This window comes from Rhododendron vialii, chromosome 6a (assembly GCF_030253575.1).
Source record: "Rhododendron vialii isolate Sample 1 chromosome 6a, ASM3025357v1".
Lineage (NCBI taxonomy): Eukaryota > Viridiplantae > Streptophyta > Magnoliopsida > Ericales > Ericaceae > Rhododendron > Rhododendron vialii.
The window spans coordinates 32,223,501-32,249,054 of record NC_080562.1 but is presented as its reverse complement, the minus strand read 5'-3'; the positions used below and the strand labels follow the sequence as shown (position 1 = coordinate 32,249,054).

Sequence of the window (25,554 nt, the reverse complement as noted above, 5' to 3'; positions counted from 1 at the left end):
TGTCTTAACACCAGAGATACTCAATTCATTCGAACTTGCAGGTTGGCCTTCAAAACATTCTTCTTTACTGGGAACCACCCAAGGCAGGACCCAAACATTTACAGAAGCCAGAACGAGATCTACAGTCAGTTGATCCGCGTTGACAGAGCTCATTTAACAGCACGTTAGTTGAGCACACAATAAAGCCATAGCCCTCACTATCTTGACATAGCCAAAACTTTTCAAGCTAACTACATACCCTTTAAGGCAAGGGATCAAACCAAAGGTAATTTGGCACATCAATCAGTTCAGACTTTCAAGAGCCTTGGTTGCAAATAAATTAACTCTGGGCTTTTAAGGCACATGCAGCCATGGTATTAAAACCTTGTGCTTACCAAGCCCTCAGTGTACCAATAGTTAACTATGGGATTACCAAGCTATGTACACCCTTAATCTGCCTCCGCACATGTATAGGAGTAAATGTACTCCTGCATCATTCTATGGAAAACCACTTTTGGTACTTGTGGAAATCCCCAAATACTACATTTCAACAGAACAAAAAAAGTTCACAACGGTGCACATTCAATAAGAAAATTTGGACACACACACAGAGAAGTTTCTTGACTATATGTCCTCTTCTTCCTGAGGATTCTCAGCAAGCTACTAGCAAAAGAGACTGCCGCTGAACATCATCTCATCTATCATGCTACCAACCCATAACATTAGGTTTCCTCATCTTAGTCAATAATTTCTCCCTCTTCCTCCTCAAGCTCCTCAGGTTCACCTCCTTTTGAGCTAACAAAAAGGGCTGCTTCTTTAGCGAGCGCATCATGTTCACGTTCATAGTCCGCACCCCCCTCATCATCGGGATAATCGCCGTACTCAGTTTCTCCACTAGCAGTCTTGTCACAGGCTTCAGAAACACCATTTCCTGGACTCGGAAGTTTTCCTTCAACCACCTCTCCCTCTGATGTATTGTTGGTAACTCTTACCAAAGGAAACCTTAGCGGCTTCTCAGGCAAATCTTTGAAGAAAGAATTCATCACCATGAACCTAAAAACCTGTAACAAACGATGTTTATCTCTTCTAATATCTGCACTCAGTAGCCTTTGCAAAAGGGTTGGCTGCTTTTTGTTCAAATAAGGCATGGTGCGTGAATCATTGTCTCTCAACTTCTGCTTCTTGGAGAACTGTTCATCTGGATTGGTCAAGTGTGATGAATCATGGTCTGCTAGTAGTTGCTTCTTTGAAAACCTTTCCTTTCGATGGAATCTTCCCCATTTATTATACTTGTTCTGGAAGTTCTTCTTCGTCAATGCTTTGTTACCTACTTCCTTTCTGCACCCTTGTTTCTCCGAATCTGAAAGATAACATGGTGGGATTTCGGCTACTTCACAACCTAACTCAGCCTGTTTTGCTAAAATTTCTTTGAGTCGCTGTAAACAAGATTGTTGGTTGTTATCACCCCAAAACAGATTCTAGAAAACAATAGTAACAAATCAAATGGCGACATCAAACCAGTCTGCTACCCAAGAAATTAATATTGACAGCAGCAAATCCCAACACAAGTGAAGGTTGGTTAATATTTTCAGGTGAAAAGTTAAAATAGGTATGAAATGCTGACTTCATTTTTCTTTCTTTAACTAAAATGAAGTCTATCAGAAAAATGATGTGGTAGAAATATCGAACATAACTTTTAAAACAAAAGGACAAAAGATAATTGATGTTACACTGATCCATTTTATTGGAAAGAGCTTTTTGTGGACCAATAAAAGTTACACAAAATTTCTCTCTTCCTCAATGTCAGTTTTTTCCTTCTGCACGGTAAAAATGATGGGATAAGCATATATTTAGCAGGCCCTCGGAAACCGGAAAAAAATATATATATATTTAGGGTTGAATTGGGGAAGATGAAGCAACCATGGGAAAACTTTGAAGGAACAGAGGAGAAATCCACAACTTTTATCACAACCCATTCAGTGATGATGCTTTTCTCAACCCAGAACATGAAAAACAAAAGAATGTCAAAATAGACAATGGAATCATGGACACTAGCTTTTTATCTTCTTTTTTTCTTTACTAACTGAGAACTTGCTCGCAGAAAAAGTCGACTGGTCAATGAAGCCGTATAGTATGAATGATACAATATTCTTTTGTTTTGCTTTTAGTTTTTGTTTTGATCAAATGTTCTGTCTGCAATTGGTTTCGCCATTTCGGTTCTCATAGCATTCTATTTACGTCGTTATACTTATAGGTGTAAATCAGCATACCTGGCGCCTTAACATGGCATCTTGGACTATAACGTCAGTTTCTGCCAGCTTCTGCAACAAAACAAAGTCCACTATCAGATAGATGCTTTCCCTGAGTGAAAACATGGACAAGGTGTTGCAGATGAAAAAACCTTATTTGCGTTGCATTTTGATGGGTAGTTGTTCCTGCGTTCTTCACGCCACTGTTTTATTTCTTGTTCCGTGTAATTCACAGATAGAGATCTTCATTTAAAGGAGATGAAAAAAAGAGAGATACGTAAACAGGACAGACTGTAAACAGATACCATGTAATCAAAAAAGTAAAAGAAATAGACCACAAGCACTCACATATTTGAGACTGCAAAAATAAAAGTCATCTTCTAGCATTAAATGGGAAAAAGGGTGCACTTAGGCCCATAATCCAAATTCTAGACTTGTAAAAAATTTCCAAGTTCTTTGATTTTGTGGTCATGAGGACATCAAAATATGCCAAAAAAATTAAACTCATAAGGACATCGAGTCATCGACTGTGATAAAACTCAGCCTCCTCTACTTTCAACGGCACCACCACAACCACCACCTCCTCTTTCTCAGATACTGCTGCTAACATGCTAAATATAGGCCGCCACAGCCGCAGTCCAATACCCATTCCTGACAATATTCGTTTCCTAGGGCCTAACAGGCATGTGCACAATCTGAGCACTTCAAACTGGGCAGTCAAGCTCGCAAATATACTGTTCCTTGTGGTGCTCAATTGAACGTACAACTTCACATTCTTTGACTGCAGAATTTTTCTAAGATGCCCCATAGTGGTATTGGGGCATGATGCTCCCATAAATATGAACCTTTAGATTAAAAATTGGATAAATCTAAGCCATTAGATCAAAACCACTCACAAAAATAAGGTGGTTTTATGATTTTTCCCCAGGCCACACTTACCACAATGTCTAGCTATACTTACCATAATGTACAATCACACTTGCCACAATTTATAACCATACTTACCACAATGTATGGCCCAATCTATACTCACACTTACCACAATGTATGGTAAACATTGAGAATGGGAGACAGGTTATCTGCTTCACAGTGGGAAGAAAATATTTTCTTGTGGAGGTTAGTTATTTTAGGGAATCTTTGTTAGGATATCTTAAATCAGGTGTGGATTTGTTGGATTCAATAAGTTTGGAAAGTGTTTGGGCCTAATTCAGTCGCTCGGAAGATCAAAATTTATACATATTGAAGAATCGGGCAACGTGTAAAATATATCAGCTCTGAGTATCAGAAGGGGCATTCCTGCAAAATTGGTTTCACCAAGGATATAAAAGTCCTGCGTGTGGGGAGGGTCCTGAAATTATTTTCACCAATCCTGTGATAGAAGTAATCAACTAACCCACATTCGAAAAAGGCACGTTCAAATTAGTAGCAGATGCTGAGATTTTCTTTATTACTGTTATCTCCACTTCTAATGATTTTTACCCCCTTGATTTGTCATTCTGAGCATGCATGCTGTGTTAATTAAAACACATCCCTGGTATGCATCAGATATTCCTTATACGCTGAGCTTGTCAGCTTATGCTATTCCTATGCATATATTTTTGGAGATGGAAGCTTAAGAATTTGTCTATATGATGAGAAGGATGACCTGAGTCTTGAGCATATAACCATATGAAGATGTCATGCATTGTGTACTAAAGCCATCATGTGTAGTCCCATGAGATTTCAAGGTGTAATAAAATAGGGCCTTAAGGTTGGCATGTGTAAATAATGACTTGTCATGTCAAGTATGTGTATCACTGAATGAAGCAAAGGAGTTGGACACTTTCCTCTGACAAAAAACAAAATGTAAGCGAAACACATATATTCCTATCATGCGAATAAAAAGTACTTTTGAAATTTTGTCAGACGTTGTCTTTTTAATTCTTTGGAGAAAATTGTCCCCCATGATGAACTCAACAATTTTGATTAAGTAATATAATGGAATAAATTTATTTCTTATATACATACATTATAGCAAGACCATTGCATACAGTACCATAAACGCTATTATATATACATAATAGATGTATTTTCCCATTTAGTCACTGTAACCTCATACTCAAGAGATATACAAATGTACCCGATGCCCGCACTCAAGTCTATTTACATAGGTCTCGCATCAGGACCAAGCTGTATGTTGTCCTATCCTATGTGTCCATTCTTCTTAGCCTGCAGTTCTTTAGAATAAGATACACTTCTGCCTTATGCCTAAACTACGTGCTTTCTACCTGAAACTAAAAGAGAATGGTTCCTTTTCAGCTATATAAATGCCCAAACAAAAAAGTGGAAGGTAGTTTAAGTAGTACGAATTATTAGCTTTCTAACAAATCAAAATTCCCCATCAGTTTACAGCTCAGTTAGGAAGAAAAGGCAAATGTAGTCAAAGCTGGCACAAATTACCTCCTTTGTACGACCTGAGCTTGGTTGGAAGAATTTGCAAGCTTGCCTATTTAAGGAAGAGAGAAAAGTTAACGAATATGTCTAGATTCGTAAAAAATGAAAGAAGAAAAGTTAACGAATTATGTCTCAATTCGTAAAAAATGAAAGATTGGAAACACAAAAGAAGAATCATTACTCTAATAGGCCAAAAGTTATATAAAAGAATTGCTTTACATATGCAGGATGTAGTGATACAACACCATCAGATATAATGCAAGTTTATTTGGCTGTTAACCGAGTTAAGTGAAATAATAGACAAGAATTGTTTAGGGTAACGTTGCAAACGGTTTGGGAATAGGAAAACGGGATTTTGGTGGCAAAACCAAGGCTTGTGAACATACCCAAGGTATTGAAGATACTTTAGAGTTTCAGGACTGGATTTGAAGTCTTCTAGAAACAGACGGATTGGTTTTGCGGAATGAGGTTTATTGAAGCGAAAGAAAGCTTAAGAATGTGTGCTTTGTTGAATAGTTGCAGAAATTTGGATACTCACACAAAAAAAAAGGAGGAAGAAACCATCCATAAGCATCACACCTAGAGTTAAGTTACATCACAAAAGCCCAAAAAGATAATTCAATCCCTCTTAAAGTTCCTACAAAACTGATCTCCATATAAATAAAGGCATTACACTTTTATAGACATTACTGGAGGACTACGTCTTGATTTTAAAAAAAACTAGGACCACGTCTTCCTGAACAAGAAACAAGACTTTTTTTTCTTGTAAAACCTGAACAAATAAGAGGCCAAAACTAATGCCCCTGAACAAATATGAGGCCTTAATAAAAGCCCAAGTAAATAACTTGACTACACTACTACAGCTACACCCTGTGTTCAGAAACCCACAGAATTACCAAAGCACCCCACTGACACGGAAAATGGACCGGACTAGCTAACCTGGATTTAAAAAAAGCATTGTCAATGGTTGTGGGGGAAAACATAGAGAAAAATCAAACTCAATTCTTTAAGCGGTCAACAGAAGCAGTGGCATACACATAACCTCGTCCTCATGAGGAATGCATCCAGGATAAAGTAAATAACAATTTTTGTTTCCAATAACACAAACAACAGTCCCTTTACCTAATTTGCAACAACCCCATATAGCTCGTGGAGGTATGTGCTCATAAATTGTTGTTAATTAGTTAGTCAACGAGTTTGTTTTTTTTAGTGGATTCATGTTTGACACTCACAACCTCGCTGTTTTGTAGTTTTCTATTCCTAGGTACTTCACAATTAGGTAAACTTTTGGCCACATTATACATAAGGCTGTATTCCTTCTTTTGAGTTGATTATGAATTGAAATTTTCTGTTGGTGTGTTTTATTCTGGACTGCTTGTGCAGCCTTTTATTCCTTGGTTTTGAGCCCCATAGCTCGTGGATTCCGAGCCTTGCTTGCTCGTTAGAAGTAGGAAGTAGCCCTAGAAATCTGTTTTCACATTGATCGGCCACGATTCAAGTATTATTTAGGTCATAGACTCATAATTCAATTGCACTTGTTCAAACTGGTGATGAGAGAAGCTATCCAAAAAGAAAAGAAACAAGAGAATTCTCCTGGGGTGGGCAACAAGAGAATTCTCTCCGGGTGGATGGTCGGCGACAGGAGGGGACTGATAGTTATGCAGATTTCAGTTGGTTCTTGTGGGGCATAGACCATAGATTTCAAGCAATAAGGGAGAGAGGATAAGCTCAGTAGCATAGTCTATGGTCCTCACCTGATATGGTGCTGTCAGAACCAATGGTGCAAGTTGCTTCATGACTGTAGTGGAAGGCTTTGCTGATTTGCTATGACTTTCTAATTAATGAGGCGTAAATATTGCATACATAGTTATATCTGAGGCTTTTATCAGGATTTTGGGAATTCACCGCAATCATATTTACAGCTCGCTTTAAGAAAACCTTTACAAGAAAACTAGTTTGGATAATTTAGTTGACGCTGTCAATGTTGAAATATGGGCAATTGACATGGCATGATGCTATGATCATTTTATCATTTTACTATGTAGATTGATCTGCTGTAAAGTGGATCATTCGAACATGCGTAGAGATTCAATAAAATATGTCACCAGATGCACAATAGTTCCGTTGTGTGTACCAATTAACCTTAGGATTCTTTGGGCACGTTTGTACCAAGCACTGGGTTTCAGCAGCCATGGTTGTTTTTCTCATGCATAGTTTACACAGTGTACCCGGCCAAGGTGTGTGCTTGGTTAGATACATTTCGGCATGTGTTTGTTAAATTTCTTGGAGGGTCCAACCTAAAACCAATTGGCAATAGGTGAAGTAACCTCTAGAATACACTAACCAAGCTTGGGAATGAGCAATGTGGGACAAGTCTAACACTCCCCCTCATGTGCAGCCCGGATGCACGTGGAGGTGACAAACTAGGAGACCAGGAGTTGAGCAATTGACTCAGGCGACAGAGATGACAGAGACTTTCCCACGAGAGATGAGGCCACCCAAGACCTAGCTCTGATACCATGTTAAATTTCTTGGAGTGTTCCAACCTAAAAACAATTGGCAATAGGTGGAGTAACCTCTAGAATATATTAACCAAGCTTGGGTCGCTTAAATGAGCGATGTGGGACAAGTCTAACAGTGTTTTAGCTCCATTATAATTGGCCAAGGTCTGTGTTTGGTTTGGTACATTTCAGCATTTGTTTTCAGCTCCATTATAATGAACTCTTTGCTAGAAAATAAAAATTTAGCAATGAAAAAACAAAACAAGTGTCATACCCAGTGCGGGGTCTGGGAAATGATTGATCTACGAAGCAAGCAAATAACTAACTTCTTTGACATTGTTTAATCAATAGAACTAATTGCTCTCAAGAATATGGATCCCCCCTCTGCCTTGCTAGACTTATAATCAATGAATATTATCTTAGCTGTGATAAACTTAGAATCCCACCAGATTTATTTCACTTACAATCAAAACATTTTGAGGGCACTTACCAAAGACTAATCAGATGACCACATAATAATACCTACCACATAGGCATTACTCCTCTCTTTATGTACTTGTGTGTGTATACATACCAGAGTATGAAGTAGTCAAAGTTTATATGCAAAGCATATTCGGTTCAAACCCCAGTGTATTCTGGGTGTGTCTAGTATTGTCAGTATTAAACAGCAAATTAGCCTTGAGTAGATATTCGGTACCATCTATCATCCATCAGGGACCACGAAGTTGAGAAGTCAAGCACACACATGCTCTAGAATGGACAAACAGACAATTTAACAATAGCTTGAAACATGGTAGCAAGGCATAAAACACTCACCTTTTCCCCCGTGTTTATTATGAAAACTGAACTTCCCCTTTGCATTTTGCACATTATGAAACTGGGGCTTCGAAAATCTGGACAAATTTGAATCCACGTGAATCACAACAAATGGAGTCACATTTTCTTCAAAATGTATAAAACTTAAATCCTAAGGCTAAGGCCAATAAAGTTACCCCCTATGCGATTCATCCCTTGTAAGATCCCTAGTGAACTTCCTGTTTTGAGAATTCTTCCAATTGTTATTCCAATTATTAATCCCACTATCTTTTCGAAGATTTCCCTGCAGTAGTTAACAATATTAAAATTAACCGCAGTTTCAATTAGTACATAATAAGGACAATGGGAAAGGTATACAGCACCTCATACCTTTAAGAGAAACAATTAAAAACCCATTTATAGTAAGACCAAACAATTAAAAAGCCTTTTTGAGTAAGAAGAAACAATTTAATGACAATAGTGCCATACTGTTGTTGTCGTAGTTACTGTTACTTTTTCCATTGCTGTCTTCTGGAGTGTGAGTGTGTGGAGGTAAAGAGAAAAATATGCATAGAACTCTCACTAAATCTGTGACGTAATAACACCAGGACATTGCCCATGCTTTTCCAACGTAATTAGACCACAATTTGACAGTATACTATTATTAACCACTCCAAACAGCCTACCCAACCAAAGCCAACCTGACCCAGCCCAACATTCCGCTAACATAAGCTTAATAGAGCCAATCCTATTTCCAATAAGTGAAAAACCACTATGCATGTTAGCGGAAAACAACAATGTAACACGTCCAATAGGACAATCCACTATTACAATTTCGAAGTCAGAAAATAAAGGAAATGAATTTAATTGCCGAGAAATCTGAGGGAAGGAAATTCTAAACTGAGTTTGACTATCTAAAACAAAATGCACATATCAAATTTTACAAATGAATGAAACAAAAACAAAAACAAAAAAAAAAAACAATATGAAGGTTGCCAACAAATGTCCAATATTGATACTAACAAAGTTTCTGTCCATCTCAATTTTCATAAATTTGAATCAACAACTTACTTAACCGAGGCACTTGGCCAAACTTTGTGTAGCTGCTCATAGGTACGGTGAGCTTGTAGGTTCAATTCCTTGGAGAGGAAGTTGATACCCTTATTGATGGGTTGGGTAAGGGTTTGGGGTAGTTTAAATTCTTCTAACGTAGGACAAAAAAAACTTGACAACTTACTAGAGTGTTTCAGCTGGCTCGATGGTTATGGGAGCAGAATCAGTATAGCTACGACATTCATTGAAGAATTTTCCATTCCTTTTGAAACACAAAAATTAACTATTGTACAAGTCTAGGGTCTCCAATTTCAAGTAATAGTTCCCAACATAACCAAACAAATTAGTTAAGTATTCTCATGGATCTTCAAAAGAAAACTCCAATCTGTAACAGCCCACAATCATTTACTCCAAAAAATTAACACATCTTATCAGTGAAGAGTAAAGCTAAGTTCTGAGCGTTTTGGAAAACCAGTGTTCAAACGGTATTTCTAACCAGTGTTCAGACCAGTTTTGGAAAACTCTAAACGGTATTTCTAACCACGTGCTTTCAAAGAAAGTGAAAAAAAAAACCTAGAGGCTCCATTTTGCTTTTTCCACCAACAGTCAACCAAAGAGTAGGGAAGTTACCTACCTAAATTCAAGGCCACAACACGTCTGACGCGGAGTTTTTAGGCCCAAATGCCTGTAGTCGATCTCTGTGACAAATCTGTCCCAGATAAACCCAAGACACAAGATGGAGAGAACTACTGGTAAACACTTCAAACCAAAGATCACCTAGACATGGAACTAAAAAAATGAAATGGTCAAAGTTCAAACACATGGTCAAAACAGCCTCGCTGAGTCTCCATAACCTCCGGCAACCTCTTCAACAGTCTCCACCAGCGACATATGCCTCTTCAACAGCCTCTGACAGAGCTTCTTTGGTCTGATTATTCGGTAATAGCTCCTGTTTTGACTCTTTGGACATTTATTTTCATGGAGGACGATAAAATACACGTTTCAGTATTCGTTTGAGTGGTGATAACTACTCTAGGAAGAATTTCATAGTAGGCAAGGGTATGTGAGGATATGTAGATGTTCGATTGTACGACCTCGGATCCCAAAGTCGAAGGTCATGACTGCGGGATTATTATTATTATGGGAAAAGGAAAACGCTCAAATTCTTGCGTGATTTCACAATTCTGGTCAACTCTCAAATCTGTATCATTTTTCCGACATACAAACTGGAAGGGAGGTGTGGAACCATTTGAAGGGTATGTATCTTGAGTCCAACTTTGCCAAGCAGTATGAGCCAAAGATGTCTATTCGCCATCACACCATGCTACCCAGTGAGAATTTTTTTTTGATAAGTAACACCCAGCAAGATAAATCCATTACCACCCAGCAAGATAAATCCATTCAGGAGTTTTACAATGAGATGACTACTTAGTGGGATCAGTTGGCCTTCATCGAACACGACACATTGCAGCTTCTTGATTATTATGTGCCGTACCTTGAACAACACCATCTCATCCAATTTCTTATGGCTCTTCAGGATCAATTTAAACCTCTTCATGGGGATATTTTACATTGGTCTCCCCTAGCCTCAGTGGATGGTGCAGTTGAAGAACTTATTGGCGAGGAAACTAGATTCAAGGTGGCTTTTTTTGCCTTCCCTCTCAATCTCCATTTGCCATCCCATCTGCTTTGCCTAGTTGATATTCAGCACAGCAGCACCTTTCTTGCCTACCCCAGTGGCGCATTTGATTCAGGATACTAGTAAGCGAAAACCTCAGGTTGCTATGGATAAGTGTAGTTTTTGCCATTATAAGGGACATTGGAAGTATGCAAGGGGGGCGATTCTTCACATTCAACTACTTCATCATCTTCTTGGCCATCGCAACAGCCTTCTCGTCCCCCTGTAGCTTTTGGCCTTTTGCAGCTCCTACATTTAGTAGTGTTCCACTTCTTCCCTCGTTTGAGCAGTTTTAAGTTTTAACAGTAGCAGTATCAAGTGTTTGTGGCAACTACCTGGGCAATCATCCACAAGACCACTGCTCATGTTTGCATGGTTCTTATGCCACAAGTATCTTACCACATGGTTTTATATCCTGGCCCATCCCATCATATGACTCCCGATTAATTTATTTCGGGAAAGCGCATCCCTTGTCCCGATCTGTAGCTAGATCAGGTCTCAATCTGTAGCTATCCTTTCCCTCCCCATTAGTATTGCACAACAAATGGATCCCCTATGCATGTTGGGTCTATTCTCCCTAGTTCATCCCCGTTGTTGTCAATCCCAAACGTCTTCTATGTTCTTGAATTATCCCTAAGCCTTCTTTCAATTAGTATAGGATCCATACGTCCAAGAAGCAGATTGGGATTGTGCATAGGCCATAGAGTTGGATATCTTTATATTATAGAGAACTTGGACATTCCTACGGTCGTAGAGGACATCGTGGTTTCACAAAATACCCATGCTCCACGGATCTGAATCTTTTTGTCAGACCTTGCGCATATGCACTTTCACCTTCACACACCTATTTTTGTCTTCCACAAACTTACAAGAAGCTCATGGTGAGCTCTCCTTGTCTTATATGATAAATTGTGATTGGTGGCAGTTGGCTTTGCGTTAAGGACAAAGACCCTATCTCTTTTTTTATTGAGATTATAAAGGTCATGGGTGAACCTGATGAAAACCGCTTCCAAGATTGTTAGGGTTTAGGGTGAAAACCATAATTGAGTCTGGATTCACAATTGAACTCTACAGGCGATATTGGGAATGCATGTGGGCACAAAAAGTGTCCAACCACTATGAGTCTATCATTCATTTCTGTTCATCTCAGCAATCTCGCCATTTCACTCAAGCACCTTATTGTTCATGATAATTAGATTAAATCTTGAGATAAATCTAGGACATCGTTTAGTGAACTTTACTAACCTGTATATATGATTCACTAAAATTAACAGGGACTTCAGTGCTAACTTGCACTCCTTGGAGCCCGATGGCCCTGATGAAAGCAAAAAATAGCTGAACTTTTCCCATCAAACACTAGGCTCAATTAATCAATTTTAGTGATATTGACAGAAGCAAACCACAACAGAAGCTCTTCTCAAACGTCTTGGCATGCCAATTTATGACCATGAAGAATATACCGTTGTAAGTTAATAAAACAGTTCAGGTAAAATATACATTTTAACAAAAAGGTATCTGAACCCTACCTGTGACTCTGCAGAACCAGAAGAGTGGAAATCTTTCTGAGTATGTTGCGGTAGAGCTGAAGCAAAAGAAGGCGGTAGAGGTGAGTTCCCCTGTGACCCTTGAGTGTTATTATGAGACTGAGCTGTGGCATTAGCGCCCATTGTCGAGAGAGCTAACTTATGCTGATCTTGGTTGAGTTGCAAACCTGCATTAGTATGCAAAATACCAAACTGCGGATTTGGGAAAAATGCGGGATTTTGAGGTGCCAAACCCTGAGAAACTTGATTTGAGTAAAGGTGCATACTACGGGGATCAGGTTGGCCACAATTCGACTGAGGCATTTGAACAAACTGATTAATTGCTTGCATTGGATTCTGCAAACAGAACTGACCATTCCGAAAAATGGGATTCGGGCTTGGGTACTGAGGCAGGTTTCCAAAATTATGAGCAAAAAACTGATTAGGTGATTGAATCAGATTCATTGGAGCTAGGGACATGGGATTCAAATTTTGGGGACAGAACCCACCGCCGGGGTACTGACCAAGGTGCGGCATAGCAATGGTCGAACCCAAAACGGGCGCACCGGTTTGCATAGGAAGAGAATGATTGGGAGCACCCATTGGCCTATTTGACAAGACCATAGGCCGATTGTTTCCCACATGATAAGTAGTTGAATTATCAAAGGGGGTTGCAGTTTGGGGATTGATTAGACCCATTTGAGACTGAGTTTGTGCGAATAAGTTACTGGGATTCCCTTGGCAATGATCTGATGAAATAGCCTGCTATGTTAAAAGATACCAAAAATTAACACAATGAAGTAGTATGCATGGGCGGCTGCACTAGGCTTTCAGAGGGCTCAAGCGAACCTTCCGGGGTCAAAAAATGCACTAAAAATGTATACTTTTGTACTAATAATTTGATATTACTTTCATATTGGCGATCATTCGAAAAAACCAGGTTAAATGAAAATTTAATAAAATGTGTAAGTAAGTAAATCATATAGCTCAACAAAACATAATAAGCTATGCCCGATGAGTTCTACCCAAAATAAATATCTTTACAGTATATAGTGCTTCGTATGCAAAATAATTTGCTATACATTTTTGTCACCGCTAACCTAAAATCATATTGGCTATCATTCGAAACAACCGGATTAAATGAAAATTTAATTAAGAAAATGTGTAAGTAAGTAGATCATATATCTCAACAAAACATAATAAGCTATGCCCGATGAGTTTTACCCAAAATAAATATCTTTACTGTATATAGTGATTTGTATGCAAAATATTTTGCTATACATTTGCGTCACCGCTAACCTAAACTCCTGCAGCCGCCTGGTATGATAATAATTAATATAAACTAGATATGGACAGGAACCATCAACTAGTAGTAGTTTCGATTATGGAGAGAGAGAGAGAGAGAGAGAGAGACCTGGTGAGAAGTTGAAGCAGCAATGGGTCCAACGGTGGGTACCTGGTTGGGACGGTGATAAGGGAGCGAGTTGAAGTTAGGAAGCATGGAGAAAAGAGTTGTGGAGCAGCAAGAGGGGTGCTCTCTTCAACTAGGGTTTAACTTAACAAGTTCAAGAAGAGAGAGGGTAGGGTTTTACGAAGTCTGTCCAGCAGTAGTCACATAGGTAGGCAGACATTTTTCTGATAGGCCGAAGAAACTATTTCCATAACGATCCAAACACAACAACTTGCACAATCTTTCACATATATGTGGGACCCATACATAGTATTGTGTGTGTCGAGCCCACATACATGTGAAAAGTTGTGTAAGTTATTATGTTTGGATTGTTGTGTGAGTATCATTTTTTAGATTTTTTCCTTAAAAATTAACAAGCATCGGCACAGATTTTTTGGCTCCTGATTTTACCGTTCCGCTATTTATTAATGTCATTTTTCTTTTTGTTTTTATTAAGGCGAATTAACTAAAACACCTTTGCATTTGAAAAATGAGAAAAAGCCAGCATAATAGAGTATAAAGGTATTTTAATAAATTTACCCTAATAAAAATAAAAAGGAAGTGGTGTTAACAAATAGGGAAGTGGCAAAATCATTAGCCATTTTTTTATACATGTTAGGCTCGTATATTTTGTGGTGCCATCTTGGATATGATTCAAGCCGCTACTCTTTTTAAAATAATCTTTTGAAGATTTCTGTAAAAAAATCGATTCCAACCGATATCAATGAGAGCTTTTTCAGAAATTGTAAAACAAAATATGTTTTACGCTACATTGAAAAATCTCTTATCGATATTAGTTCGAATTGATTTTTTACAAAGACCCTCAAAAAAGTAATTCAAGAAAGATAAGCAGTTTGAATTATCTTTTTGAACCCATAATGGCCCCAGATTTTTTATGTGTATGTGAAATGTGTGAAAAAAAATTGTGCAAACAAAGCTCTAGTTTTACACCCTTTTTTTTTATTCGCGTTTCACACCCCTTCGGATGATGTGAAATGAGAGAAAAGAGAGGAGAGCTTTTCTGACAAATCGCATTAATTTATATGTGTAAAGAAAAATTGTGCAAACACAGCTCTTGTTTTACACCCTTTTGGATGATGTGAAATGAGAGGAGAGGTGATACAGTTACAGACGGGAGGGATTCTGATCGGATTTTCGACGGCGTGTTGGGCCTACACTGACTATTGAAAAGCTGATTCGAGATATATACACACAAAAATGGAGTATTTGAATCGGCCACCTATATACTTCGGATGCCGTTGATTCTCGCGTGAGCTCACTCTGGTTTTTTTTTTAGATTTTTTGGACAGCTCAGATCAGTCTTCCGGTGGCCGGAGTGGGCCCAGTACGCCGTCGGAAATCCGGTCGAGAGCCCTCCGCCGGGAACCTTAGATTTTCTGAAATGAGAGAAAAGAGAGGGGAGCTTTTCTTACAAATCTCATTAATTTGTGTGAGATTGGGTGTGAGAAAGAGGGAGGGTCAATGAAAACCTCTCTTTTTTGTATTTTTTTCTTATCTTTCACCAAAATGTTCAATCTAAATAAGTAATTTAAGAAGCCACAACAATTTTCTTTTTTATTCTCATGCAATCACTCCATTCAAATATATTGTTAAATAGCAGTCCAGTGATACCCCATTTTTTACCAGACACAACACAACACAATTTAATTTGTGTCTATTGAATAAAAAAATATATGGTGACAAAATGCGGTGGCATTGACATTGCTCAATTTTAAATTGTGGAAAATGGGAATTTCAAATGTAAGGAGGAGATGGCTTCTCCCAGCCCCCTTCACCGTATTGGCGGCATTTTGTGGGCGCAGGGCATAGTTCGATTAATATTGGGTAATCCCATAATTTTTTTGATAAATAGTAATAACGTTGTTATCCTAAAACGTAAAACGGCTAACCCTCGATAGAGATTGGTTTTAAATTACTCTTAATGACTGATCCTCAATGGAGATCGGTTTTAAATTACTCTTAACGACTGACCCTCGATGAAGATTGGTTTACCTCTTTATATATAATAAGTTAACAACGTACAAGAGTGATGTAACCTTAGGGAGGATGGGGGAGTGAGATAAAAAAAAAAAAATAGTAAAATACTACCATTTGTGTGATGGCTTCGGGTTTGTGAGAGGGGGGGTGCTAGTTAAATTCATTTGGAATAGGTATCAAGGAGCATTTCAATTTTGGAGTAATTTTTTTACAAGGAGATTACTCTTCTTCATAATCTGTACAAAATAAACTGTTCCAATTAGTTAAGGGCAAGAGTGTCGACTTCATGGTGCAATCCCCAAAAAGCAAAACTATGAAAAATTATTCGGCGGTCTTGGCGGTGCCTCAATACGCTTATCCACGATATAATTTTTGTATATTTCTTTGGGATACATTTATGTGGACCAAGCCACAAAAAATGTATAGTGGATAAGGGTAGAGGTGTTGAGCGGGTTGTGCCGTGCTACCCCAGCTCATTTATTCCCGTGCCTAGCATGCTTTGTGCCGTGCCATATTGACCCAATCAATAATCTCGTTGTATCGTGTTATTTTAAAATATCATCAACCTAGCCTGGCCCACGGCCTATCACAATCTGTACCATGTCGCGCCCTGTCTTGTGTCCGTGCACATTTGGGCCTTGTGAAGCTAAAAAATACTTTTACAAAAAATTCCATCACTTTTTTTATATTGAAAAAACAAAATGCCAAATTGTTACAATTAAAATCAACTCATTTATTTTAAAATTACATAACATTTTATTGATAAAAACTTAATAATACAATGAATGAAATTATAAATAAGAAATGCACCACTTAGTTTGAGTACATCGTAACTAAATTGGCACCTACTCTACTATTAATCATTTGCATTTCTTAAAATACAAAATGAAGACAATATTTTTCTAAATTAATTTATATGGCGTAAAATTCACCAATTGGCATAATATTTTTTTTGGAGGTTTCTCACTAGTATTTTTTTAAATTAAGATAAGAAAAATCACTTACATGTCAGCTTCGTGTCTTGCCTTGCTCGTGCCCCGTGTCATGAGCTCCGAAATGATGGCCCATCTCGTCCCACCTCAATGTTTGTGCCAACGCTAAACGCGCCGTGCTCATGGTGTCCCAGCCCATTCCACACCTTGAATAAGAAACTTTTAGATATATCAGGGATACCAAGCCTCATGGTATCCTTTCCGGTTCGTTTCTCATTTTCTGGCTACTTTCCGATCACATTTGGATTATCGGCTCCGTTCATTTTGTAGAGTTTGGTGAGGACGTTAATCTTTCACAAAATTGTGTTCATCGGACTTTATTTGATACATGATCGACACACGTGGAAAAAGCAACAAAACCAAAATTGGGTTTTGATTCAATGTGTTTTTGGACTCAGTTTTAGTTTTTTTTAATTTTTACGTGTACTGATCATGTATCAAATAAAATCCGTTGAGCACAATTTTTGATATAATTATGATCGTTGCTGAATTTTACAAAATGAACGGAACTGATCATTAAAATGTGATCAGAAAATGACAAAAAAATGAAAAACAAAACGGAAGATATACCATGGATCCGGTATACTTTATACCGGGGATACCAAGGTATCCCTTCCGGTTTATTTCTCATTTTCTGGTTATTTTCCAATCGCATTTGGCCCCAAGACCCTTGAATAGGACTAAGTAGGAGTACTACTCCAAAACCACCTCCTTCGAGGAATCCGCTACTTCCCGGTTCCGAATAAAGCACAAGAGTTTATTTATCCAGAAACTGGAAATCAGGAATTCAAATCGAAATGGCGTTGGGAAGCTACAACTACACCATCTGGCCTTTCTCTTCTCAATTAGGGCTAAGGCCACAGCGACAAGGCTCTTATCCCACGGCTACCCCTTGCTGCTGCTGCTGTTCGCCTCAAGCCTCGCTTTCTCCCGTTGTTAACTCAACCCTCTCTGAGATTAGAAGTTCAGGTGTAATCGCTTGCCTTCGTGCCCAAAGGTAAACAACAACCTCCTCACTCATACCCTTGCATTAGAACTAACAGTACCGTATCTAATAGAGTTTTTGGCCGATTTGTCCAATTTCTGTAAACGAATTGGATGAATACCCACTTTCTGAAACGTTTCGTAAAAATAGGCATTTTGGAAATGCGCGATGTAGTGGATTTTGTTGCACGCAAGCTCTGTAAAACAACATAGAGCGCATTTTCAAATGGGCTATTTTTACAAAACGTTTCAGAAAGTGAGTATTCGTCCAATTCGTTTACAGAAATTGGACAAATCGACCAAAAACTCCTAGTGGATAATTTCTGTGAGATTATGGGTCCCTTTGGACTGGGGCGGCTTCAAGATTTTAATTCAGCGGTGAGATAGATTTGTTAAAAAAAACTATAATCTAGATGACATTAGCTGGGTTGAAATTTTATTGTGCTTGGTTTAGTTTGTTTTGCTGAGTTATAACGTCTACTTACTCACAAATGTAAGTGAATTTTCATTTAGTTTGTCTTCATGAATGATCCAATACCTACAATATTAAAAAAATACAAATTTTATGTACGAAATGCAAAATTTTAGTGCATATTTTGAGCCCCCGGGGTTCGCTTGAATCCCCTCAACATAAGGTAGAGCCTCCCCTGCCTTTGGGCTAGTTTTTAGTGTTTTTTTTTTTTTGGTACCTTCCTTTTTGGTGGTTCATATAAGACGATGCTTAGTGTCTTTAAGCATTGTCTTATCTTTTTTTAATTTTGTGCTATATTTGTATACTTTTTGGATTCCTCCCGTTGAGACGAACATGTGACATAAAAAATTTAGCCCAAAGAGCCTTGTGTATCTGATAAATATTTTATTTGGCCTAAAAAAATTAACCAAATGTGGGATACAATACAGGTATGTGATCCTTTTTGATAGGTAGTTTAATTTAATTTTCATATCTGGTCAAATAAACCAGTTTTTCTACATTTTGATGTATTATCTGGTTCAGAGCAGATATCGTTTTGAATTAGAAGATAATTATTCTGAGCTTACTGCAGCTACTTGTCATACACAGTTGCTATAATTTTCTGTAACAAATCTCCAAACATAGATTTATGTGTGGCCCACTATGGCTATGTTTATTATAAATTAACAAATTCGCTTGATAACTATTGGTGATAAATAAGCATGCGTTTCTAGGATGCTTGTGAATGGGTGTCTCCATTAGTATTCGGTGTGTCCAATGCGGAGATACATTACATGTTCAGACAAACGCATAGTACCATCTTCTTCGTGATGGAAGCATTAGAGACAGTTTACGACAATTCAGAGAGTCCCTAACTGAAAACATCCTGTGTTCCATCAATGGGGTTCTTATCAATACAAGGCCATAGGTTAGAATAATCACTGTTGTTCCTTCAACCACTTGAGCAATCATGGCTAAAGATATATGTGGGGTTTCCACTGCATATAGTGTCACGAATGATTTTCTTATTGCTATTAGTGGGACAGTTGCATAATATCAACGGAAATTACTTTTACAATCGGAAAATGTTTTTTCAGATGGTAATGTATATCATTGCAAAGTACATAATAATCTGCAGTTAGTTTTCTAACTCTTGTTGATCCTTTTCATTTGTTTTGATGGAAACAGGTTTCCACAAAAAAAGGTTATCTTTCCCTTCTTCTAAATCATCAGGCACTAATATATTTTCAGGTAAGTTAGGGATAGGTAACATAGTTTATAGTAAGTACACATGATGGTCAATACTGCATTTTGTCGGGGCATAATCAGAGATTGAGAGACTGCAATGGTGCATTGAAACGCTTATGAGTTGCATGCTTTTTGTTGAGAATTCTCCAAGATATGAAGACCCTACAAACAACGGACCAATGGCAGGTAGCCCGACAGGACATCCACCGCTGTTCGGCACTGCCCGCCCCAGGAGTCCCGGAGTAGTAAATGCTTGTGGAAGTTTCTCCCTCCTTTCCCCATAAATCTGTAACAAGAGAGGCAGAGTTGTGTATCTGAGTGTGGTGAGAAACAGAGAGCAAGTGAGGCAGACCATAGAGAGAGTTCCTTCAGTTTTTTCAGTATTTTTGGCGAACAAGAAATAATGTGTTTCTCTCTGTGGAGTGGAGTTGGCAATTGGACGAACCACACGTACATCTTGTGCCTCTGTATGTGTGTGTTATCACTGATCCTGAAGGACCTGAGCACTTTTCTCCATTAGGGTGCACATTGGTAGCATTACAATGGAATTTTTTTTTATAGCATTATAATGGATGACTTGACAAGAGTTATATGATGGTACTTTCTGAGTTCTCTGATATGCTAATTGTTTTCAGTTTCAGTCAGCGTCTGGAATGAAGGTCTCCATTTCGTTTACCTGCTCAAGTTGTATGACTAGATATGCATCATCACTTGTTTTAATACACTTATTTCCAATATGAAATTACCATGGGATTTGCTAGCTAATTATTTTGTTCCCCTTGTTCTATCTAATAGTGCAGAGCTAGCAATGGAAGCAGCGTGTGCTGCACTTAGGGGTGGCATCTCAGTTGTGAGCTTTCTTAATTCTTAACTCCTTCCTCTGAGTACAGTAAAAACTTCAAAATAATTCTTGATAAAGACATTTGGTCCATAGGTTGAGCGAGGAAGTAATAAATGGTGAGTAACCAGTAGGATGGATTTTCTTGTATTAGATGACTTCCCTTGGTTTGCTTGAAAAGCTTTTAGCGCTTGGAAGTATGTGTTAGGCTATTTCTTTGATTCTCGTCTCAAAGGGAAGAAGAGTTTTGGACTTCATGAATTGTTTAAACCGTGGTCATGAATATCAAGTATTCTCGAGTGACACATAGCATGTTCGGGTGATGAAGTGCCGCTGTTTGCACTGCGGACACTTGGCACTGCCGCGAGGTAGAGGATTCGTGCCTGGTAGAGCCCTGCGGCTCCCAAGATGAACACTAAGGGGAAGAGGCACGAAGAGAATACTTAGGGAAGAGGCATGGAATCCCGACCGACGGAAGGGACTAGTGGTGACATTGGTTAGCCTATAGTTCACTATATCCCACTGAGACGCCTTTACCCAGACAGGTCTACCCTAGTCGGATGGCATGGTACGAGGGCCCCAAGGGTTGGTCGCATTACAGGCTAGACCGAGTATGGTCTACACCTTATCGTATGCAAGAATGAAGGGAGATCTAGTGCCTTAGTGGCTTAAAAGTTGAAGGGGTTGCCACGGTAGTTGTGAAGTAGCACTCGCGAGACAATTGTGGGTGTTGCGACATACGCGGCCTGATAGTACGAGAAGGATGAGGGATATTCCCTCGTCACACGTTAATATGTTATTGGCTAGCTTGGACGAGTGTTTACCCAAGTTGCCTTTAAATAGAGCCATCCGTTTTGAGTTTACATAGTTCCCAAGAGGCACAATCTTAAAGGAGAGCATTCCTTTTCAGAGAGAAGTGCCTTGGGATTTGTGAGAGATAGTATTCCCATGCAGAGGCAATCTGCCTAGCAAGGTTCTGAATACCATTTCGAACAGGGTACCGGTTTTCCTACCGGAATGGTATGTACTGGTACCGGTCAAATAGCGGGTACCGTTTGGATTTACCACAACTACAATATATATATATAATAATTATATATAATTATAACTCAAAAAAATTTCTCTTACCATACAATTCATCATAAAATACATATATTAAGACAACAAAATTCACATAATTGACTTAAAATTAACAAGAAAAAGAGCATAACATGATAACGAAACAGAGACAAACGTAGCACAATTTTCTCACACACATTCACAGATACAGACAGAGAAACGTAGCTATGAGAAACAGAGAGAGTAGCTATGAGAAACAGAGAGAGAGAGAGACGTACCTGTCGTCGCCGTGGAAGAACTCAACGTCGACAAGCTGGGGAAGAACTCGACGTCTCGAAGTCGATTGGGATTTGGGATTGATTTGACTGTTTGGGAGGCGTGAGTTTGCGATTAGAGCTTTTAGGTTGAGGGAATTGAGGTGAAAATACCATTTTAGGACTTAATTTGGATGTTATTTCAGATTTGCCCACATCTACAAAATTTCGGCTGGAATTTTCGAGAAGGTCATCTCGTCCGGCATTTTCCGAGATGGCCGGTACCGACCGGTATTGGGTGGCCAGCCGGCCAGGGTACCGTTTACTTGTCAATCCGGTACTTGTCAATCCGGTACGTACCGGCTGGTACAGAACGGTATTCACAACCTTGCTGCCTAGAAGGTGAGAACCTGTCAAAGGTCTCTTCCCAATTGTTTGCCTTATCCTTCACCCAGCGGCCGATTTAGCATGGGCCGTAAACTCTAATGGGTGTTGATGAACATGTAACTTTTTTGGTAATGCATTCAATGAAGACAGTCATATTACCGTATCATTTGTTACGGGTTTTTTTCTTCTTGAGTTTGTGTTTTCATTGTGCCCCCCACTACTCGTTTTTCATGGCTACGCCAGTGCCTTCACCCCTCTAAGATGACTTCACCTTCCTTTACCTGATCAGTGATCATTCTCACCTCTTCAGCAATATTCTCGGGCATATAATCCACAGATTTTTAACCTCTTACATACTGCCTCCATCCAAAATGAATAACAATTCCACAAATTCGAAATCTCACAGAAAATTGTCTACACATATATATATTTTTAATCTTTAATGCCTTTCATATGCATTTTTTTTTTTGAATGGCAATGCCTTTTATATGCATGATGGACCTTGTTTGATAGATCTCAAAATTAGTTCTATTAGTCAAAGTTTTCAAAGTAAAGAAAAGGACATTATAAATAGCACAATATAAATGAATTTCAGTAGGCATGTACGTCGGAATTGTAATCCATGTTTGGAGGGAGGGAATATATTTTAAAAGGTACCTTTAAACCTGTTCATGTCCAGTAAACTAACAATGGTAGAGTGTTTCTGATTCGTTTTATATTCTTTGTTGTAGCTGGAGATTGTGATGTCCACCCCAGGTGTGTTTGAGGTTGTTTTACTGACTTTCAGTTTGCTTTAGTTTTTGTGATGCACTTCGCTTATTATCGTGAGAGCTAATATGTGCTTCCCTTTCTCCCTCCACAGGTTTTACAGCAGCTGGTGAAAGACCATCCTACCAAAACTTTAGGAGTAATTATTTCCTAGGCTCTTAGTCTTCCTTTCATTGTTGTTTTGGCAAAGTTTGTAGACAAGAACCAGCACTCAACAATATGCCATAGTTGTAACAAAGCTGTCTCCTATGAAGCACCGACACCTTTAGAGGTCGACGAATTGCAGTGTTAGGACACGGGCACACGACGGGACACCTCGGAGATACGTACGGGACACGCCACATGGCGTGTGGCGTGTCCCATATTTTAATATTAAATTTTGAGGGGGACACGGCGAGACACCGATGGTGACACGGCAGGGGCCGAATTGCAATTTTTTTAAAAAAATTTGGGGGCCAAACAGCAATTTTTGAAAAAAATTGGGGGTCCAACTGTAATTTTTTAAAAAAATTTGGGGCCAAACTATAATTTTTTTTAAAATTTCTGGGTGTTAAACTATAATTATTTATATAAATAAATAAATATACACGTGGCATGTCCCCCCGCTGTGTCCGTGTCCCCATTATTTTAGAATTCCAGTGTCCCGGTGTCGGTTTCGGTGTCCGTGTCCGTATCGGTGCATCATAGGCTGTCTCTGTACTCTCTCGAATACTAATGGGGATTTATGTCTGGGTTCTTATGTTTGATCATAAGGAAGACAGAAGACTATTGGCAATTGCTTTCAGTTTCTAGGGATATAATTCTGCCTTTGAACAGCAGTGCTCGAGAAATTGCCATAATATGAGGAAATGAAATGACTTTATGACAGGTTCCAAGAGAGAAATGCCTTCTTTAGTATGATTATCCTTTTATTTCTCCATTTTTGTGCAAAATTTGAAAGTAAAATATCTGGGCCGGATTTGGACGTTCCGGCAAATATGCTATCTTGAAAACGCTCGATGCTACAAATCTCTATGTTCTAGTTCTTTTATTTTCTTGAAAAATCTTCTTCCTCTTTTGTGTCATGTAAAATGGTAATTGGGATTGCTTTGAAGCTTCTAAGTATCTTTCAGGTTGGGACTGTTTTAAATGCTAAGGATGCCAAAAGCGCCGTAAATGCTGGAGCCAAATTCCTTATGAGTCCTGCAATGGTAAAGGTATACGTCCGGAGTTCAAATAGAATTCGTGTATGACCTTAAATTTAAATGTATCAGTCCAAGAATCTTGTCATTTTGTTTTTAATTTCGTTCATTCTGTTTTTGTTTCCTACTTTCTTTTCTTTTATTTATTTGTTACCGTGTCTTCATTGTGAAGCCAGAGTCTGGTGAATTAATTTATTCTTTGTTGTAAATTTAGGTTGCTTCTTTCTCTTAAAACATGTTCAATGGTCTTCAGGATATTCTGGACGATGCTCAAGGCAGCGAAGCTCTGTACATACCCGGTGTTATGACCCCGACAGAAGTACGAATGTTGAACTATCTTAACTCTTAGATCTTCTTATGTTGTAAGGCTGCTTAACCCGGAGATCTCATTGAATTGCTATAATGCAGCTTCTGCTAGTCATGTGGTGAATCTTGCATTCTTATGAGGATTCTAGATGATTTCTTTTTAAACACACAACCCCCCCCCCCCCCCCCCCCCCCCCCCCAAAAATAATAATAATAATAATAATAAAAAAGCTAAAAACGCACACACACATTCATTCTTTCAAGTTTGACTTACATCATCTCTGAATCATGGAACTTGTGTTGCAACTCCAATCTTTTGTTTTTCGTTTCCAAAGAAAATCAGACTTACACTTTGACTATTTTTCAGATATTATCTGCACATGGTGCTGGTGCAAAAATTGTAAAGGTGATTGTTCAATGAATTATAATATTGTATTAGCAATTTTCCGGAAAGTAAAGATGTTGATTAGTTGTTTCCTGCGTTGTAGACATTACAAGTAGAAGTAGTAAATGAAATCTGCTGATGATTAACTTCATCTTTGGAATACCAATCCCAAGTGAACTGTTTATTCATTAGTTGCACAGTCACATTATGATGGGTTGTTATTTTCGTCCTAAATTAAGATTTCTTTTTCTTTTTCTGGTATCTTACACTGTGATTATAATTTGATGAAGTCTAATGTATTTAGAATTCAAAAAAACAACCCTAAAAGATACACTTAAGTGGATATAGTTATATAAATGCGTGAGAAATATGGTTGGCACCTGCATCGTAACTAGTTGGACTATACTGCAACCTGCCATTAACTTACACGGCTCCTAAACAATTGAAGTAAACATACCTCACCCTACCCTATGTAGCACAGACACAGACACAACAGATATGGGACAAGACAATTATAAAAAAATGGGGACACTGGCACGGGATTTTTTATTAAATATAATTTGTTTAGTTGCAACATATATTATAGCGACTAAATATTTAGGTTAGGACTCCTATTGAATGTAATATCGACCGATGGTGTATGCCTATACACATGTATACATTTTGTTTATTACACTTTTGCCTATATCTTGTGATGTTATAAATATTTTACCCTGAAAAATCTTTTTAAAATTATAAAAATAACATCCTGCCATGTCCCCGGCTTGCCCCGTGTGCAATGGTGCTACCCATTATGAAGTCGAATCTACTAGAGTTGAACTTCATTTCAATTCTGCAAGCGTAGCTCAACACATAGTTGTCAAAAGCGCGCCTAGGCGCCAGGCGAGGCGAGGCGCACGTATTGCGCCTTGGGGTAGCCCAGGCGCAGTGGCTTCAATAAGGCGCAAGAGGCGATAAAAGGCGACAAGGCGAGAGGCGCACGAAAAGCGCGCTTCTTTTAAAATTTAATCTCAGCCCTAGGATTTTGAAGATCTAACCCCCA

General features: G+C 38.5%; 2 protein-coding genes across 12 annotated transcripts in view; one reads left to right on the top strand and one right to left on the bottom strand.

Annotated features, from left to right (window-relative positions):
- Nucleotides 1–285: 285 nt before the first annotated feature.
- On the bottom strand, nucleotides 286–13,847 carry LOC131330588 (uncharacterized). Of its 2 annotated transcripts, none has more exons than XM_058364218.1 (8): nucleotides 13,626–13,847; nucleotides 12,215–12,976; nucleotides 8,155–8,261; nucleotides 7,979–8,055; nucleotides 4,668–4,713; nucleotides 2,381–2,471; nucleotides 2,250–2,300; nucleotides 286–1,415 (listed from the first exon to the last, which is right to left on the bottom strand). In XM_058364218.1, exons 1-8 carry the CDS (start codon nucleotides 13,710–13,712, stop codon nucleotides 717–719), a joined length of 1,920 nt encoding a protein of 639 aa, XP_058220201.1. In that variant the 5' UTR covers nucleotides 13,713–13,847; the 3' UTR covers nucleotides 286–716. The 2 variants fall into 2 exon arrangements, with proteins under 2 accessions (XP_058220201.1, XP_058220202.1); XM_058364219.1 differs by having other exon boundaries at nucleotides 12,215–12,973.
- Nucleotides 13,848–17,291: 3,444 nt separating this feature from the next.
- Nucleotides 17,292–25,554, top strand: part of LOC131330586 (uncharacterized) — a 17,246-nt gene continuing 8,983 nt past the window's right edge. For 6 of the 10 annotated variants that reach the window (XR_009201150.1, XR_009201149.1, XM_058364214.1 and 3 more), the window contains exons 1-7: nucleotides 17,313–17,648; nucleotides 20,130–20,184; nucleotides 22,604–22,639; nucleotides 22,735–22,779; nucleotides 23,753–23,836; nucleotides 24,075–24,140; nucleotides 24,495–24,533. Coding sequence is in view for 8 of the 10 variants with exons in the window: in XM_058364214.1 (XP_058220197.1) it covers nucleotides 17,449–17,648; nucleotides 20,130–20,184; nucleotides 22,604–22,639; nucleotides 22,735–22,779; nucleotides 23,753–23,836; nucleotides 24,075–24,140; nucleotides 24,495–24,533 (525 nt within the window). In the remaining 2 variants the exon portion in view is untranslated. Of the gene's footprint in view, nucleotides 17,649–20,129; nucleotides 20,185–22,603; nucleotides 22,640–22,734; nucleotides 22,780–23,752; nucleotides 23,837–24,074; nucleotides 24,141–24,494; nucleotides 24,534–25,554 lie in introns of all 10 variants that reach the window. The other 4 variants (XM_058364217.1, XM_058364211.1, XM_058364215.1 and 1 more) reach the window with 3 other exon arrangements.

What these genes read in the sequence shown, in the direction of transcription:
- LOC131330588 (XM_058364218.1), bottom strand. Translation starts at nt 13,712, where the DNA reads ATGCTTCCTAACTTCAACTCGCTCCCTTATCACCGTCCCAACCAGGTA. An exon ending in TAATAAACACGGGGGAAAAG is followed by an intron (nt 4,714 to 7,978) that starts GTGAGTGTTTTA and finishes TTCCTTAAATAG; the next exon opens with GCAAGCTTGCAAATTCTTCC. An exon ending in GCTCAGGTCGTACAAAGGAG is followed by an intron (nt 2,472 to 4,667) that starts GTAATTTGTGCC and finishes CTTTAAATGAAG; the next exon opens with ATCTCTATCTGTGAATTACA.